This window comes from Eleutherodactylus coqui, chromosome 5 (genome assembly GCF_035609145.1).
Source record: "Eleutherodactylus coqui strain aEleCoq1 chromosome 5, aEleCoq1.hap1, whole genome shotgun sequence".
In the NCBI taxonomy this organism is placed as follows: domain Eukaryota; kingdom Metazoa; phylum Chordata; class Amphibia; order Anura; family Eleutherodactylidae; genus Eleutherodactylus; species Eleutherodactylus coqui.
The window spans coordinates 180,660,498-180,680,118 of record NC_089841.1 but is presented as its reverse complement, the minus strand read 5'-3'; the positions used below and the strand labels follow the sequence as shown (position 1 = coordinate 180,680,118).

At 41.8% G+C, this 19,621-nt stretch overlaps 1 protein-coding gene across 1 annotated transcript in view; it reads left to right on the top strand.

Annotated features, from left to right (window-relative positions):
- Positions 1–19,621, top strand: part of TRPV4 (transient receptor potential cation channel subfamily V member 4) — a 91,416-nt gene that overhangs the window by 36,522 nt on the left and 35,273 nt on the right. Inside the window, exon 5 of the mRNA XM_066603872.1 lies at positions 578–718. Coding sequence (XP_066459969.1) covers positions 578–718 — 141 coding nt within the window. The remainder of the gene's footprint in view (positions 1–577; positions 719–19,621) is intronic.

The window sequence follows — 19,621 nt, the reverse complement described above, 5'->3', positions numbered from 1 at the left end:
TGGTAAAACTGGCCGACCATTATCTCACCTGACAACCCCATAGATGAACACTCAGCTGAGCTTGTACATGTGCCCTGAATGTGTGGAAGGAAGAAAATTACTGCCAGGCACTATTCTCAGTGGCTTATCTTGTGAGAACCAAAGGATCAGGCAGTTGAAATCCAATGGCCTAATTTTGATCTCCCCCAACGTCTTATGTCAGTGTGCGTTAGGAGGCCCCCCATTAACCCCTTCCAATCCAATTGGTTTCCTGGTTTTCCTAGGGGGCTTACTCTTTTTCTGCCAATATACAACAGCGCTATATGCTGGCTAAAGCCAGTACTGCATGAGATGACACGTTGGATAGGCTCCGACAGCAGAGAGGCTGGCAATATACAGTAAGAGAACCCCTGTGGACATCTTCCAACATCGGAGCTGTACAGCCTTTAATCATAATGTCTTCAGATGTCAGACAGTGGATTGGAAAGGGTTAATATCCTGTCCTACAGAAATTGTTGGGTCCAGCTGATCTACATCTAATGTGCATGGCCATACTAAGTAGGATTGTCTTGTATTGTTTTTGTTTTTTTTCATTCAGGGCAGACTGCTCTTCACATAGCTATTGAACGACGCTGCAAGCATTATGTGGAGCTGCTGGTAGAGAAAGGAGCTGATGTCCATGCTCAGGCCAGAGGACGCTTCTTTCAACCAAAGGACGAGGGTGGATATTTCTACTTTGGTAAGTCATCCGTTGCTTTTTATTACTAATTTGCCATATTTATTGAAAACCAAAGCTGCATAACAGAATGAAACAACCATTGTTTTCAATGGTTTAGTTTTCACTATTGGGATTCTTGCGCGGTAATATTACATGTGAGAAAAGATGGGACGTAGCCTAACTTTATCGCACTTAGATTTTTCTACGTATCTATTCATCTGCTCTCGCTTTTTTTTTCAAACTCACTTACAACAGCGCAGAGTTTGAATAGTCCATGCACTAATACGCTCTGTAGTGGTGAGTGTATTAGCGCATGCGCCCATGTGTTTTTGCCCTAAAAGTAATTCTAAGGCAAACTGGGGATAGTCTACTTTTTAACCCCCATTAATAGTACAACCACAGAACATTTTTGTATGAAGTCTAACACGTATGGACGTACCACTCAAGGATATCTGCCCTATAGCTTTTCACTGTAGATCTTTGGCTAAATAGCCCTAATTAAGGTTTCATTTAATACTACCATATCTGGCTTTCTTGCCCTGTAAGTATCAATAATAACCATTTTGGTCTTCTACTGAGATACAGAACAGGAAATGTATTTCTGGTATTGCATGCAGAGTCCCATTGAAATAAATGAAACTAAGCATGCAATACCAGCCAGGGCCTCTGCACAATATATGGAGCTATCTGCCTACGGCAGAAAGATGGCTCCGATCGCTGGGATCTCAAGCGGTGGACCTCTGCTGATCTAATGATGACCCGTCCTCAAGTGGGAGAACCCTCTTTAACATTATCATATCACGTAGTACATTTAATGCACCCAGTAATGAAATCATACTGGTAGATCGTCCTTCATTCTTGCCTGTCATTCTGCCACCTTCCTGGTTTGGGGAAAGTTGAGTGGATCTAGGCAGATGGTTAAGTGTATTTCCTGCCAATCAGAGCTCATCAATATTCATTCCACTACCTTTTGGGATCAGTAAGGACCTTTATTGTAATGATAACGAAGTTACAAGAGGTGTCAATTGTTTATATCCCTCCACTATTGTCTCCCATCCTGCCTGCAATATGCATCAGCTAGACATGCTAACTGCGATTTCCCTCCACTGAGATGGAACCAAAAAAAACCGTATAATCGGGATTATGAGTCATCTGAAGGTCCCAGCTCGACAGCAATTATATTTTTAAAACCATGAGTTTACCACGGATGCAGTGCATTGACTTCCATCACTGTGCGACCCCTGAAACCCACAGAATCACTTACCTGTGAATCTAATCATACGTTGCAAATCAGGTTTGGTATCCACATGTAGGTAAATTCATGATATGAAACATGGCAGGGAAATATGGCTGATTAGTTAATTCGAGTTCCATTCAGAAGATTGGCACATATACTCATCCAGCCCATCGATGATTCTATTATTTTATCCCTTTTTACTTTCATACTATCTTGTGTGTATTTATATGCCCTTTCGTAAACTTAAAAAAAATATATATTTTTTTTTTACCCAAGCACTGCTAATATTTTTTAGAATAAAGCTTTAAACTTCATCTAGTCAGCTTCCTTGACACTTTAAGTGATCCTTAACCCTAAAGTGTGTTAATTATGTGTTGGCTGGTGGAAACCAAGTTGGCTGACCTACCTGTCAGAAACGGTCACTGGTGGCCTGCGGGTGTATGGGGGTGTGCTAGGCATGGTTTAGGTTCCATCTTGCACGAGTGCAGGACCAGGGTAGCAAAATAAGTCAACTCTGGGTCTGCCTCTGGGTGCTGCATGTCACAGGTTGGTGACTGTCAGACCCGTAAAACCCCATACCCATGATACACTCAATACTAGCCAGAGGTTCAGAAGTATCCAGGTGTATTTCTGTTATGGTATATTCACACGTAGCAGGTTTACTGACTGACCCAGGCTGGTTTCAGACGAGCGTATTACAGGCGCATTTCTCTGTCCGCAATACAGACATGCATCCCTGCATAACCACTTGTTTTACTGAATCGAACTCGAAGCATCATAGAGACCTATGATGCTCAGAGTTCGGGTCAGTAAACCCCGCGGTCAGGCTAGGACACGTCTGTATTACAGATGTAAAAAATGCACCCATAATCCGCTCTTCTGAAACCTGCCTTAAAATCCGTTCCATACATCTGAATGTTTTTGCAGCACGCGCCTGGATTGCTGCAAGCCTCATTCAGATGAATGGAGCCGTTGCAGAGATTTCTGCAACAAATCTTCTTTGATCAAAGTAGGACATTTGTTAATAGTGCTGAGAATTGTTTGTCACAATCACACAATGATTTACAATGAATTACCGCAGTTCTACTATGTAGTTTTCAGTTGTGAAACCCATTAAGACAGTGGGGCTTATGTACTAATGCTGTCTAAAAGTTAGACAGTGCAAATTTAGAATAGACAATCTTAAAATGCGACAAATTTATAATTCACTGATAGATGTTTGCATTTTAAGACTGTCAGGTCTAAGTTTAGACTAGCTATTTGATGGCCTGGTTTATGCCACAAAAAGTTGACGCAATTTTAGGCATAATTTAGGCAGCGCCCCTTTTTAGACCAGTCTGAAAAACTATCCAAAAGTGTCTAAGAACACATGATAAATATGGTGCAACCTGCAAGACCGTTTTCTGGTATCATTTGCACTAGATTGTTGTATTTTGAATAGTAAATAAGCCCCAAGTTTCTTCACCTGTCCATGCTGTGCTGCACTCACTCCCTATGTATATGGACATTTTTATGACCAATTGCAGCTACTGTGATATGGTGACTACATGAATGGCGCACCCTTGTTTATTAGATTCAAATGTTGATCTCATTGGGATATAAACACAAATGTTAACACACTTCCTAAATGTGGATGACGACAAATTATGTTGTGCCAACAACTGAATCCTGATTACACCTTCAATGTACTAAATACATAAAGATGGGACTTCCTTATCCATCACATCACGCTGGCATCAGAAGGCTTTTTCCACAATCGACAGCTACGGTACTACTTATCCATAGGATGGGTTATAAATGTATGACAGCTGGTGGTGACCTCACAGTTGGGACCCTCGGGATCACTAGAACAGGGGTCCCGAGTATTTTGTTATTTCCCTGAGCCTGTTGCGGCATAAAATGTGGCATTGTCAAAGTTTGAGGAAATACTCATAAAAAACAGAGTTTCCAGTTGTAATTGCTCATTAACGAATCCTTGAGACTTTGAGCAGTGAATGAAGTAAGGTAACCGAATAGCTCTTAAACCATAAATTACACCATAAAATACTAGAACATATCCAGTGGCTATGAGGACATGGCTGTTACCTAGAAACCCTGAGAGTGCAAAGAAATGTGTGAAACTCCGAATAGTACTGAAACTGATAATTCTGATTATATGGCAAATTATAAAAATGAGTCCCTACTGGAATGTAACTGTAGAAGGAGAAGAAGTTTTCAACATTTTTAATTTTAGCAAATTTACAGGGGGGTTCTGCCCAAGTGTAACTCCTGGTACAAGTTAGAAGGTAATGTTAAGACGTTCAGTAAGGGGTTGATGAAAACAAAATCTGATGTTCCTTTGGACACCTGAACCCTTTTAGTGATGCTTGGCCAGTTCTGTTGCTGAGAATCTGTGATGAGAGAGTTTGCATTAAAGGGCCTTTTCATTTTGTAAAGACCTATAAGGGCCATACTTCAATACAGTCCAATAAGATCTAATGGTATATTCACCTGTATCTTCAATATGCTGTAGTGGTTGGTGGTGTCTGTAGTACTTCAGAACGACCAGAGTTCACATTGGAGCACAGGACACAGCTGCATGAGGTTTATATGCCTATATAACACGTAGTCTGTTGCTAATGGGGCCATATATTCTACTGAGAATATATTGCTGCTGATGTAAAAGCTTGTATACTGGCGTTCTATTGGAAGGACCAGAGAAAGAAACCGCATCACATTTAAATGCCTATATAACACATGGTCTCTTGTTAAAAGGAACATATATTCCACAGCGGATATAATGCTGCTGGGTATGAAAGCCTATATATACACACCTTTCGTTTCAGCAGCCTTGATAGTCGTTCATATTCGCCATTTCAGCCGCTATGAATTATTTGCAGGAGTACGGAGCTAGCAGTGGTTTTCTGCACCCTACAAAGTTTGCTAACAAGCTACATAAAGCTACACTAAAAAGTACACCAAAAAAAAAACCTAAAAAAAAAACCTGAAGAAAGCAAGGGGTAAGGGGCGTGTTGATGGTGAAGGTGGTGGTACTGCTCTCCTTTTCCTGCTTCCGCCATGTTTCCTCCTCCTCCTTATTCTCCCCAAATTTTCTGAAGCACAAGAAACAGCTGAAGCTCTACAGCTTTTCTTTTGGAGAAGGTCCGTGCTTGGCTGTTCTTTCGAATTGATAGAATTTGTCCTTGGCAAACTTTGGTATTGCTTTTACAACAAGCAGCACACTTGCTCTCTTGCGCAGCAAAATTCTTGGTAGCTCTACGTCTGTTTCTTGGAGCAGGCCCGTGCTTGAGTGTTCTCCACCTGGTAGAATTTTTCTCTTTGTTAAACTTATTACATTGCGTTTAAAACCAGCACACACCTATGCTGTCTCCCCTGGGGAAATGGTTCATCTAGGAGACCCTATGTGGGCCTTCCTTTGTTTTCAGTGACATCCATGTGCTACGATTGACCTCTACAACATTGCACACTATTTTGACCAATTTTTAGGAGGAGCAGTGTTCCTTAGATGTGTGTATTCCCATGCAATTTAGGGGGCTTTGGCTGCATTCGGGACATTCTGGAGAGTAAATTAGTGAACCGAATTTTTACTTCTATTGACTTTAATAGGAGTCCGAATCAACCGTCCCGATTCATGCAGATTTTTGTAAAATCAGACCCATATCAACACAAACCACTTATTCCAGTAATTGCTCATCATTAATTAAGGCCCACCCGCCTCCATTCAGAACAGAGGCGTAACTTGATGCTTCTGGGCTCCATTGCAAAACCTGTAACAAAGCCCCACCTGTAATACTTTATTGCCTACTGGACTCCCTATATGGAGAAGAGAGGCCTTATGGGCCCCTAAGGCTCCTGGGCCCTGATGCAATTGCATCCCCCCCATCCCCTATAATTACGCCCCTGATTCACCGTAAATGAGCAGTTCCTCTTAAATGAACGACTACCAATTTAAATTGAACAATGTAGCGGCAGACCAATGATGATTTTATGGTTTGCATGAAAGAACCAATCAGCAATTTATTGCTGATCAATCTTTTCCTGCATACATGCACACTGCACAACTATCATGCAAACCACTTGATCGAACGAGCAATTTGCATGGTAATCATCCTGTGTAATAGTGGCTTTACACTCTCACTACATCTTCCTTGTTTACATATTATACTACCCTGTTTCCCTGAAAATAAGACATACCCTGAAAATAAGCTCTAGCATGATTTGCCAGAATTTTTGAGGCTGCAAAATGATTTTTCAGGCTTTTTGAGGATGCTTGAAATATAAGCCCTACTCCAAAATTAAGCCCTGCTAACAGTAAATTTAAAAAAGTCAATTTAAATAGTGTCCAGGCAGCTATACATGTAAAAAAGTTAAACCTTTTTGAACAAAAATTAATATGACACTGTCTTATTTTCGGGGAAACGCGGTATATCAGTTTGACTGTGCAGCTATTCTTGGTGCTCATTTCATGAAAATTGCTATATTGCAGTAGACTAATAATCTTATATGTTGGTCAGCTTTTCCGCTCGCCCTCACTGTCTGCACAGTGCTGTTTTCATAGTCTTTCCTGGTCAGGAAGTGAGTGCACAGAATATAAATACGGAGCGAGCCAGCATGTCCTGCAGTCAAGGGAGTTCCCTCCGAGTGAACAGGCTGACTATATATTCACTGATGACAGCATTGCTAGAGGACAGAGGCTTGTTGTGAGAGTACCAATGGGGCCTTTCATTCATCTTCACCAGGTAAATAACGGTTTAATTGGCATAATCTCACCCTAAGTCTGAATGACGATGTAGCTGGAAAACACACAACTATGATCTGAAATGATGAAGTGCTGCAAGTTGTAATCCCAAACCTCTTATTCATTGTCACATGTCTGCTTAGAGAAATGCTTACCCTATTAAAAAAGAGTTATGATTTTGGAAGTTTTCATGACCCTACCAAAACTCCTGTAGTGAATGCAAAGTTCAAATTGTGTCTTTTCAAATAGCAAACCAAATTTACTGCCTACTGAACGGGCGAACATTTATTGTATGCTAATGCCCCTGGCTGTCTGCCGAACCAATCAAGATTATTGTTGTATTCTACTTTTTTTTCCCAACTGCCTGTTAAAATCCCTTTTGTATGCTAGACTGCAGGAAAAACAAAACAAAACATTGGTATGGCATAAAAACGGAAAAATAAGCCATGCTTATTAATATTAGTTTATATCTATCCATTTCATTAATTTCTTAGTAATTATTGGTTTCTTGAGTTACAATATTAATTGGTTCTGAAGTCTCCTCCAATGAGAAAACATTGAAAAGTAGCAGAAAACTAATAAGGTTAAATAAGTCTTTACATTTAAAAAGGGCTGCCTGAAGTTATAAATCACTCTTTATGTAGAGGACTGGAGCTTCTTCAGGGTCTGTGCAGAACACGGTGTACCAGAGAAATAACATGGAGCCGTCCTGACCTGGTCTCCAACGCAGCCACTCATCCTGGCACAGGTAAAAGTGCAGTACAGAACATGTAGTACTGTAGAAAGGAGCTAGTAGACCACCATGTAACTTAAATATAAAATTAGAGACCATGAACTCTAGGCACAACCTTTTTGACCAGAAAGATCATTTTATACTGGCTGTTTTATTAACTAATAAAGAAGAATCTGGTTAACTCCCCTGCCTCAATGACCTTTCTGGTAAAAAAAAAATTGTGCCTAGGGTCCATGGACTTTAATTTTCTGCAAATTACATGGTGGCGGAACTTGGACTGCCAGCACCTTATATTTCTTTTTTTTTTAAATTCTGTTTTCTTCATCGTTTAAAATATATTCCTAGCATGCAGCCAATCACTGCATGCACTTCAGTAATACAGGGATTTTAGCAGTGAAATACCCATGCTGATTGGCTAGATCTTCCAACCAATCACATACTTTGTAAGAGTCAACCCTTATGTTACCATGCGGCGGTTGCGGCTCCTCCTGAGCGTACATTTAATGCGCATCCAAAAGGGAGATGAGTGAAAGACTGCGTTCAACACCCCATTAGGACATTTTGAATGTCTGGTCATGCCCTTCGGACTTTGTAATGCCCCCGCTGTGTTTCAGGGATTTATAAATGCAGTCTTCCATGACTTCCTGGGGGTATTCTTGTTCATATATCTAGATGACATTCTGGTGTATTCCCCAGACTGGTATTCTCATGTGCAGCACCTGAGGCTGGTTCTGACCCATTTGTGTGAGTACCAACTTTTTGTCAAGTTGGAGAAATGCAATTTTGGTACTAAACAAGTGTGCTTCCTTGGTTATGTGATTTCACCCACGGAGATTCAAATGGAGTCTGATAAAGTGGCAGCAATCTCCCAATGGGTCAGACCGGATAACCTGAAAGCTCTCCAGTGGTTTCTAGGGTTCGCAAATTTTTACCGTAAATTCATTAAGAGTTATTCGGTTATTGCTCAACCCCTGACCGATCTTACCAAGAAGGGGCGGACTTGGTAAGATGGTCGCCAGAAGCCCTAGAGGCTTTCATTTATCTCAAAAGGGCATTTACTGATGCCCTGGTACTAGTACAGCCTGACGCACCGTTCTTCATTGACGTAGATGCATCTGAGGTGGGGGCGGGGGCTATATTGTCTCAGGAAATCAGTGGGAGAGCTGGGTATAGATCATGCGCTTTCTTCTCGCGGAAGTTCAGTTCGGCGGAATGGAACTACAACGTAGGTAATCATGAGTTATTGGGGATTAAGTGGGCTCTAGAAGAGTGGCGTATATACTGATCATAAAAACTTGGTATATCTCGCCAATGCTAAGGGAGTCACAGCTCTCCAAGCCAGGTGGTTGTTGTTTTTCACCTGGTTTAACTTCATCGTTACTTATATTCCAGGGGAAAAGAACGTGAAGGTGGACGCCCTCTCACGGAGTTTCGGTTCGCCGGAAAGTGAGACTGTGGCTCCCGAGAATATCTTGGCATCTGGGGTGGTGGTGGCAGCTGTAGAATCTGATCTCATCCCTCGTCTACAAAATTATCAGCAGGACGCTCCCTCGGGGGTGCCAGAGGGCAAATGGTTTGTGCCAGAGACTCTGGTCTCATGGTCATTGAAGAGTGTCACTCATCTGTGCTCGCAGGTCACCCGGGAGTTCAGAGGACTCTGGATCTTTGTTCTAGACATTACTGGTGGCCAGGCATGTCTCGGGAGATCCGCGACCTTGTTAAAGGATGCTCTGTCTGTGCAGTAAAAGTCGTCAGCGTTGTCTGGAGGGGCCTTTAAGACCGTTACCGGTGCCTTCTCGCCCGTGGATGCATTTATCGGTAGATTTTATTACTGATCTACCTGAGTCTCAGAAGTTCACCACGATCCTGGTTGTTGTGTGCCGCTTCTCAAAAATGGCTCATTTCAGGCGCTAAAGAAGTTACCTACCATGATAGAAGTTTCCAAGATTTTTGTAAAAGAAATCATTCGTCTACATGGGGTTCCCAAGAACATTGTATCTGATCGCGGGTTTCAGTTTGTTGCGCAATTCTGGCGAGCCTTCTGTAGAAACCTGGGAACGTCGCTTTCCTTCTCGTCAGCATTCCAACCGCAAACTAATGGTCAGACTGAGCGGAAGAACCAGGATTTGGTGCAACATTTGCGGTTGTTTGCTAGCGAAAAGGCTCATCAGTGGGCAGAATTCCTGCCGCTGGCAGAGTTTGCATTAAACAACTGTACTTGTTCTTCCACATGGGTGACTCCTTTCTATTACGTATATGGTCAGCATCCCCGCTTCTATACAGCTATCTCTACTCCGTCTGCCTGTCCTGCAGCTGATGTCGCCACAGATGCGCTGCAGGGAGTATGGAGAGAGGTACAGAAGAATCTGGATGCAACAGGGGCTCGTATGCAGTTGCGTAGTAGGAAGACTGTCGGTGTCTGAACCTTACTGGGTGGGACAGAAGGTGTATTTGTCATCTAGAAATCTCAAATTGAAGGTTCCGTCCTTGAAACTGGCGCCACGGTACGTGGGTCCCTTTGTCATTACACAGGTAGTAAATCCGCTGGCTTATAAACTTGAATTGCCAGCTACTTGAAGGGTACATAGAGTTTTTCACAAGTCGTTATTGAAACCTTTTGTCCCTTCGGTAAGTGCTGGTGGCTCGCGGCGTGGTGCGTGCGCTCGGTAGTTCTGGAGGCGCCATGCGCGCAGCTGCCGTGCACGAGCTCCCTTTTGATGTGCTATAGGGAGTTGGTTGTCTCCCTCTCTCCGCCTCCGGGAGAGAGGGAGCATCGCTCTTCTCGAGTAACTGCATACTTGTCCAAGCAAATGCGGGGGGGGGGGGGGGGGGGCAGAGAGATCTCTCTCTCTGCCCCCCGCTGCCCCCCCCCCTCATTTGCTCGGACAAGTATGCAGTTACTTGAGAAGAGCGATGCTCGCTCATGTATCTGCCTTTACCGAGCGTGTATAGCTAGTGATGGCCTGCAGCAGTCACATGTCCGGGTCAGCAGTAACCAGGAATGACCGAGTGCTTGTGAGGCAATTTTAAGTCTTGGGAAAACCCATTTAAGCTCTGGGCTGATTGGCTGAGAAACTGAGCTTATAAAGGAAAGTCTCAGAACTTTTCAGACTGTGATGCAGCATAAAAAGAGAAGAGCTGAGTCTTAGCCAGCCAACCGGCCTATTGAAGTGGAAGAGGCTGCTGCAACCTTGAAGTATTGCGCTAATGGAGTAGCTTCATCTATCCTGCAGGAGAGGGTGACACCTCAGAGAACTCTGAAATGGCAGAGACCGTCTGACAACAGAAGATCACAGCTGCAGTTTTTCCATGCTATGCAGCAGCCAGGGAGTGACCAGAGGCCGGCATTAAAGGTCTGCGCAGCAGTGAATGATCGGCCATCCAGCATGGAAGTGTGACTATTGACCATAGCACATGGGAAGAGAGGAAATCTGCCTCATCTCAGTTTCTGGACACTGAGGTGCTCGTGTCAAAGACGTCTGCACAGTGGATAGGCATTGGTCATGAATGTACAAATTGAAAAGGCCACAGCTGATCGGTATAGGTCCCAATAGTCGGACCCCCACCAAGCCAGTATTTGTTGCCTATTCTGAATAGGCCATCCATTTTAAAAACCTGAATAACCCATCTAAATATAATTTATCTGTTTTGAACTTTCTCTTTTCACTTTTGTTTTTGTAGTAACCAATTGTTAGGTCTGGTATATGTGGGCATCGTTCTCTGAATCTGTGATTGCCTTTTTTCCAGCACTGACATGGTTAAATTGGTTCCTCCACCCAGCTGCAAATTGTTGGTCATCTCTTCACCACTATATAGAGGCCTCTGACCTGATAGCCCCTGCTGCAGTGTTGATGTATGAGTCTTCATATATGCACGGGTCACTGCTGCTCCTGTTTTTGTTCCTGTGTTTGCAGTTTATGCTTGGTCTACAGTTTGCTCAAGTACTTCCAGCTTGGTCCTGAACTTGCTCACTCCTTGGTTCTGCAGATGGCGTGGTATTATTCTACTTCCTGGCTTCCTAGTGATCAGACCTGACAGAGTTAATCAGCGCCTAGGTTCCTGCGCAGGGCCGCCATTGTCAGGGCGAATTTTCTGCTATTGATAGGCAGGGACTTTCCATCTCCTGCTTCCAGCATAGGGCTAGATCCCTTCGTCACCTTGCATTCCAAGTCACGCCTTCAAGTGGTGAGCATCTGGGTTTCCAGATTCGGCTGTCTGCCCTGCCGGTCTGTTCCATCTACTGGTTGGGCGACACAGCGGATCCACATCAAATCCCTAACACAAATGCACTGTATGGTTATCCACTGCAGCCAGTCCTAAAGCTGTAATTGCCCATTACTCTGTATTTTCCGCAGTCACTTTATAGACTATTTATTTATAGTATCCAGGTAGAAGGCTCCGGCGTTCTCTCAATAATTAATCCTTGTTATAAAATATTTGGTTGTTGAGAATACTTGATCGAAGGAACATTTTTAGATGTGGTTGGACATTGTGACACTTGAACACATTTTGATACTCTATTAGCTAGACCATAATGTTCTTTTCTGGAATTTGCTTTTTCTTGAAGGATGGTTTTTATTGCAATATTTTCAAATAATGAGAGTACGAAAATAATCAGCTTTATAGCCATTTTTTTACTATAATATTTTGTGATGTGAAAGCAAACCTATTGTTTCTTGAATAACCATGAAATGGTTCTCTGTAGTTTCCACTAGTCATATAGAAATAAGTACTTAAACATTTTTTGAGTTGAATGGGCAGAAGTATGAGCAACTTTTATCTGATCAACAAAAATGTTGTCTGACAGAAAATCTTGATTCCTTTCTGATTGGCAATAGATTGTGTCATCGCAATGTTAAAACAATTGCTGATGCCATTTTGGGGGCCAACACTTTTTCCATTGCAGCAAAACAAGATGCATCACAGAAGGGGAAATAAAAAATTAAAAACAATCACAGAAAAAGGCCGTTACTTACTGACTGAGGAGTGCATATAGATGCTTCCTCTCACCATGGAAGTAGCCGACTACCAAATGGAGGAGCCAATAACACCTGTGCAGGACACCGATAAGACAACCACTCACACTGCCTCTTGATAATGAGGCGGGTGGCTGCTTGGTGTACACTCCCACACATAGTGGATACAGGGTGCCAGACCATTCTGATATATGTAGTTCACCATGCAGACCAGCAACCTATTAATGACGCCATGATAATTCGGCGGGTTGCCCTGCATCTCCATCAGTGAATCACATTGGTACTGCCACCCTGGGCTCCCCCTGGAGTCTTAAAGCCACACTGCATGTGAATGATAGATAATAAATGCAAGGCATTGGTTGGATGTTGGCCAAGATACATGAGCCCACTAACCACTTCACGGTTCCTTGCGTTGTAGTGGGTCCCTACACTAATATAAATGCGTCACAGAAGGGGAAACAAAAAATTAAAAGGTGTTATTCGCTCCTCCATTTGGTAGTCAGCTACCTGCATGGTGAGAGGCAGCAAAACAAGATGTTTCAGGATGTTGCTGGAATCTGAGATAACTGCAGCCGGTATAAATGGGCTCCTATCATGAATTCAGTTGTATGAGACTGGTATTCCCTTCATAATTGATGCATAAGGTCCGCTTAAGGTGTCTTCACACTTACAATCACGATATCGCTGCGTTTTTTTTAACGTGAATGTCAATAGGACTTTCTAATGTTAAAAAACGCATTGCACAAAAATTACGAAGCACAAACTTGCGATTTTTGTGCATTGCATTTTTAACATTAGAAAGTCCTACTGACATTCGCGTTAAAAAGCGATCGTTTGAGCGATAATCCTTGCGTCTAAATGCGCGGCCATCGTGCACTGCTGGCTGATCATTAAATTCAGGCCAACCTAAAAATCGTTGTGCAGTCTTTTCAGGACCGCATGTTGAGTTCTCTGCAGGGAGTGCTGATAGCATTGTTACCCGTCGGAGAACAAAGAATGCAGATAAGAGCCCTCCAGCTATTAACTGCATTCAGCTAAAGGCTTCATTTGCATGCGAATAAGCTATTAAGTAGCTGAGTAACTGTCCTTTGAGTGATCTTTAAGCGATCAGCGCTCCATGTAAATGGGCCTTTATTTAGAGCTCTCTATTAACTGAAGGGCAAATCTGCTACACAGAACACCTTTCATTATGGGGCACCTGGTTCATCCATGGAAAGACGCTGATTATATGAATGGTGTAAAGAGTAATTCTTATTTTCTGCTGAAGTTTGAGATTTAATGGGATCTCTGTGTTAGTCATAACAGAAGATAGTGTTTGGTGATTACATCCATATATGTTCCTGAAAGTATATTATGTATATAGATCAGCTTACAAAACAATCCTAAAAATTGGAACATTTCTTTTTGTTTTTTAATTAATTCTAACCAAAAAATGGAATTTATAAGCTGTTAATCAATTTCACTACTGATTAATAATATTTTTTCTTTTGTTTGCTAGTTACTTTGTTCATTTGCAGAGGGTACCACTTACCATTAAAAAGAACTTGCAAGCACTCAGATCTGCATAGAATAGTGGATAAAAAACAATAGTAATAAAAGATCCAATAGCGGATAAAACCGCGCTGATACTTTATGAAAACTTCGCTCATAAATCATTGGGGTGTTAAAAAACACCCTATTCCTAACCAATTTAGAACAAGCCAGCCATGGAAGCAATAAGCATCAATTTATTAGGTGTATTTTGCTCAGATGGGCTATACTATATATCCCTGGCACAGTTACTGTAACATTTATTGAATATTGTAGGCTAAAATGTTATATACAGTCTCCTATGACTTTGTGCCATTTTAGGGAATCGTCTGAATACCTCTGCATCACTTTTGGTGGCAGAAAAGTGACTGTCAAAACTGTACTTTCTAAAAAATGTGCTCAGCAATCAAGGAATATCAGCATTTGGGTTTAAGGCATATTCCCATATGAGACTCGCATGGCATTTTGCAACTCTCGAGATACAAAATTGCATCTACCAGACTTTCATATCCTGTGGCATGAAAATCTCAGATGGGTGTTCCCCTTTAGGGACTTTAGTTTATGTATCTTCATCCTCGGTTATTGTCTCTTTCCCACTTATTTCAAATATTGTAAACTCTTATGGGCAGAGTGCTTTCCCTTCTCTACCGGTCTGTCACTCTGTAAATTCATGTTTAGTGTAGTTTTTTGTTTTTATTGTCTCATTTTGTGTATTAAGGGGGTAGTCTGATTCCTGGACAACATCCCTTTAATATAACTGGCTGTAGTTTGTGATGACAGCAGCTGGCAGCGGAAGTCAGGTGACTACTGCAGCCAATCAGAGACTGCAGGGTCATGTTCCCAGGATGTGAGCGATGACACTACAACCTCTGATTTTCTGCATTGGTCACCTGACTTCTGCAGCCGGCCACTATTACAAGCGGTGGGACCACAGCGGTGCTGGAGAGGTAAGTATAGCTCAGTTTATTTTGCTATAACCTGTTCTATTAAAGGGATATTGTCCGGTAAGCAAACTATTCGTTTTATACCTTTTTTGTATAGAAGATGTATTGTGCCTTAAAGTTAATGGTGCTTCAAAATAAACAATTTATTGGGAGTTGGTGCTGTTATCTCTATCGAATGCTTTAAACATATGTTGTGTATTTAGTGTAGTAAGTACCAACGGAAGAATATTTAGGTCTACAACACTCTGCCATGTACTGTCACACTTTGACTTTGATCCTAGTTCAATAGTATACAATTATTTCAGGTAAATGTGTGATTTTGGCACTGCTTTTTAATGTAAGAGGCCTAAGGATATGGTCCTACAAAATGTTCGACATGGCTGAAATGTGACCAATAGGCTCTTTAGATCCAACATTGCCTTATATAGTTAAGGCCCTTTATTCTCAAAATTCGTTCAAACGGCCGAAATTAAGTGATGATCGTTACATGTAAGTGCAGGCATCATGCACTTTTCACTTGAACAATAGATTTTAGCCCACATAAAATCCACCATTGAAGCTGCTGAAAGACTGAGCAAATTTGTTCCATCGAAATGAATTTTGTTCATCTTTAAAAAGACTGCAAGATAACAGTGTACTGATTGTGTTTTGCTTTGCATACATAATGAGTACACTGTGTACTCTGTCAGGAGGCGAACAATGGAATCTGCTGACAGATGTTTGCTCAGCTGGGCGTGTGTTTAACACGCCCAGCTGAGCAAATAACCCCTGGAGGAAAATGAAAGGTCCTTTAACACACATATGAAGATGATTAAAGCCATTAACACTTTATACAAATACATTGCTAAATCTTTCAATCTTTTGCCCGTTTGAAAGATTATCTTGGCGTATAAAAGGTACCTTTATACTTTTAGGGTTGTGTTTATTTACATAAATTGTTTTTGTGTAGGTTCTTGTGTAAATATATGGCTTTAATGTCCTTCAGTGTGTTTCATCGCATGGCATACCACTGCATGTGTATAGGGCCCCTTCTAAAAAAAAAAATGAGTGCTGCTCCTGTGGCATGTCTTTAATAGACAACCTGTAATACCATAGTATTGCATCGTATAGTATGTAATCAAACTATCGCAAAATCAAGTCTGTAAGGACCAAAATAGTAAAAATAACGAAAATGTAAACTTTTAAATTTATTTTAAAAAGTGGGAAAAAAATCATTTTCCCAGTTTTCAAAAGGAAAAAGGTAGAAGATTGGTAACACTGCGACCATAAAGTTCCAATTTATTAAAGTATCACATTAATTCTGCACAGTGAATGCTAGCAGGAAAAAAAGGAATTGCCAGAATTGCAATTTTTGGTCACCCTGTGTCCAAGAAAAAGATTTGAATAAAAAGTGAGAAAGTTGTACTAACCCCAAAATGGTACCAATAAAAACTACAGGTCACTCTGCAAAAACACAAGCCCAGAGTCAGCGCTATCTAGGGAGAAGTAAACAGAAAGGTATTTTTTGAAAGTGGCAATGCGAGAAATGCAGAACGGGACTTGGACACAGGAGCGTCAATGACCCTTGGTCATGAAAAGGTTAAATTAGTGGTCATTTAAGTGGTAACACGTCTGTTTCTGAATCTTACCATGATACTCTTGTTTATATGAATCTTTTAACTTTACTGATATATTTTGCTAGACATGTAGCCGAGAGTAGGTGACATTTAGGCGTCAATATGTGTGTTAAAAGTGCATTAAATAAAGATACACTCGTATAATGTGACCAGGAGTCCTGGTAGATGGGAGGTATATTTCTCCCAGAGTACTGTCATTCTGTGAAGAAGCACGGGCTCACCTGCTAGGTAATTTATGAGAAGCTGCAATCCCTCTTTCTGCCCTGGAAATAGACAACCAAAACTGTGGGAGCTTCTAATCTGTGAATATCCCTGTGTGAGTTCAGATCTGGATGCAGTTAGGCTGGGAGTTGTATAGCGCCAACTAACCCATGTAGGGATAGAACTCGCAACCTTCAGGTCATGAGCGAGAGCCTTAACACTCTTCGCCACATGACCTACCTTGGGTAGCCCACCAGTCAGTAGTGAGGGCCATGTTTTAATTTGTACTATTATCTAAAGTGGCTAATGTCTGGACTGCTGCACCTTACATAGATTACACTTCTTTTCAGTTGGAAGATCCCTGTCCAGGCTGATAGAGTTGAAGGTGTGCCCTGTGTTACCTAGCCCAGGCAATCTCTATCAATTTCCATCATATGTATGGTGTTTTGAATGCAGGCATATACACTATAAGCCGTACCATGGAGGACGTCGCTAAGGCGTTGGTGCAGTCTGCAACAACACAAGAGTCAAATCGCCTGGTGGCAAGTCAACTGGTAAACGAGGGATCAACAGTTCCTGCAGAAGTTTGTGCAGCATGTGGCTGAACTAGGCGTGGCGCAGCCAATCCTGGAACTACAAGCTATACAGTAAGCCAATATATCCAGAAGATGAGGGCCTATGATGATGTTGAAGCCTTTCTTGCAACATTTGAGACAATAGTGAAATGCAAAGCATGGCCAAAAGCATGTTGGGACAGCCTAATAGATCCCTTCATGACTGGAGAAGCATAAAAAGGGTATTTTGATCTATAGGTGGAATAGGCTTAGAACTTTGGTACTCTGAAAGCCAAGGTTATGGCTCATTTAGGGGTGATAATAGTAATTACAGCCCAATGAGTTCACCAATAGCTCTACCAGCCGGATAGACCACTAAGATCACAAATGTATGACCTGATCCATATGACGAAAAGAATGGTAACAACGGTTTATAATAATGAGGCACAAAATAGTACAAAGAATTGTTCTTGATCGCTACCTCAAGCGCTGAAAATCTGGATCAGCCATGGAGACCATAAAATGGCCGATGGGATTAGTGGATCTTGTGAAACAGTATTCAGTAGCTGAAGGTCTGCTGGGACCTGCTCAGTAGTTGCCCCCTGACCCACGCAAGAAGAAGACCACAGGAATCGGCAGAAAGACTCTGCCGGGGTACATGGCTGCCAGGAAGGTTGATAACTATTTAAATGATGAGGATAAGGCTCAGTAAGGCCTCAGGGATATACGATTATGCCAAATAAGAGTCCAGTAAGGTATTACCAATGTCAGGACTGCAGCCATATGGTGGCCAACTGTCCTATCACGTCATAACCTATGCAATGTGACTTTATTGGTATGGCGAAAGGAACAACTGTTTATGCAGGCGGTTTGTAATGTGGCTTATGCCAATGTTTCTGTGAGACATTTAATGTAAACTGGCGGTCAACAACAAAATGGTTGTTGTGTTGATGGATTCTGGCAGCGTGGTTACTCTGGCGAACAACAGTCTGGTTAGCAATACGAAAAGAACATCACACCTGTATCCGGTGACCTGTGTGCATGTGAATGCTTGCCAATATTCTACTGCTATTGTGTAGTCAATCTCCCCACAGCAATATGCATCATAAAGTAGGAGCGGTTCCAGTTCTGATGTATGATGTATTGCGACAAGACTTTCAACATTTTTTGGGACTCGTGGAAGAGCAATGGGGGAACTAAGGATGGAATATCTGAGGCTACAGCGGCATCCCGGGTAAACTTGCAACCATTTGAAATATCTTTTGTAACAAAGAAGGGCAGTGTGTCAGAAGAAGAAATCGTTCCTTTTCCTCTACCCAATGCAGACTGTGCATAGTGCTGATTCTGGGGAGGTCGAACCTCTGTCTTAACCGGACCTTGAGGTCAGAAATTATAATTTACAACTGGAACAACTGAGCGACTCTAAGCTTTCCAGGGCAAGGGAAAATATAACATTAATTAATGGCATACCTGTAGAGCATACTGTTAATCCGACTTACCCGTATATAATGTTGGAAAATGACTTAAGCCTCATTTACACACAACAATTATTGCTCAAAATTCGCTCAAACGATGTCTTCTGAGCGATAATCGCTTGCTTTTTGTCAGAACGATGATTTTTAGTGGAGTTTAAAATCCATTGTTTGGCCGGAGAGCTGATAGCAGGGACCACATGCTGTAATTCTCCACGGGAGCCCTGATTACATTGCATTCAGCTGCAGTCCCCTGGCAGAACAAAGCGGTTGTATGCAGATAACAGACCACCTGATGATCTCTAAATACAGCTCAGGGAGGTGCATTTACATGCAAATGAAGCTGCAGTCCCCTGGCAGAACAAAGCGGTTTTATGCAGATAACAGACCACCTGATGATCTCTAAATACAGCTCAGGGAGGTGCATTTACATGCAAATGAAGCTAATAAGCTGCTAATGGGCATTAGTGCCCTTTAGCAACTTATGCAAAATGATCACTCAAACTGTCAATCCTCTTTTTTTAAACCAATTTTGAGTGATCGTGTTTGCATGTAAATGGGGCTTTACAGTGCAACTGTTAATCGTCCTTAGGTCCTGGTGGAGAACTGCTTTGGACCTGGCTCATAGTCCATATTTTTAGTGGCCATTTAGGGTTGCAGAAAACCTCTGAAAGGATATCAGACATTTTTTTGTGGTTCAAAATGTGTTTTATTTTTAAAAAGTTATGCAATTAACATCTTATGTCATCAAACGTTGTCAGGTAATATCACTTTGCAATATTGTGCAATTTTATACGTTATAACACTAAACTGAATGTATCTGCCGAACTTGACTTATGAAATTATTTTAACATGAGCTAACAATGATACTAACGGTGCTTATTATTAAAAGATAGCAAGAAAGACAAGGGGAAAAAGAAAAA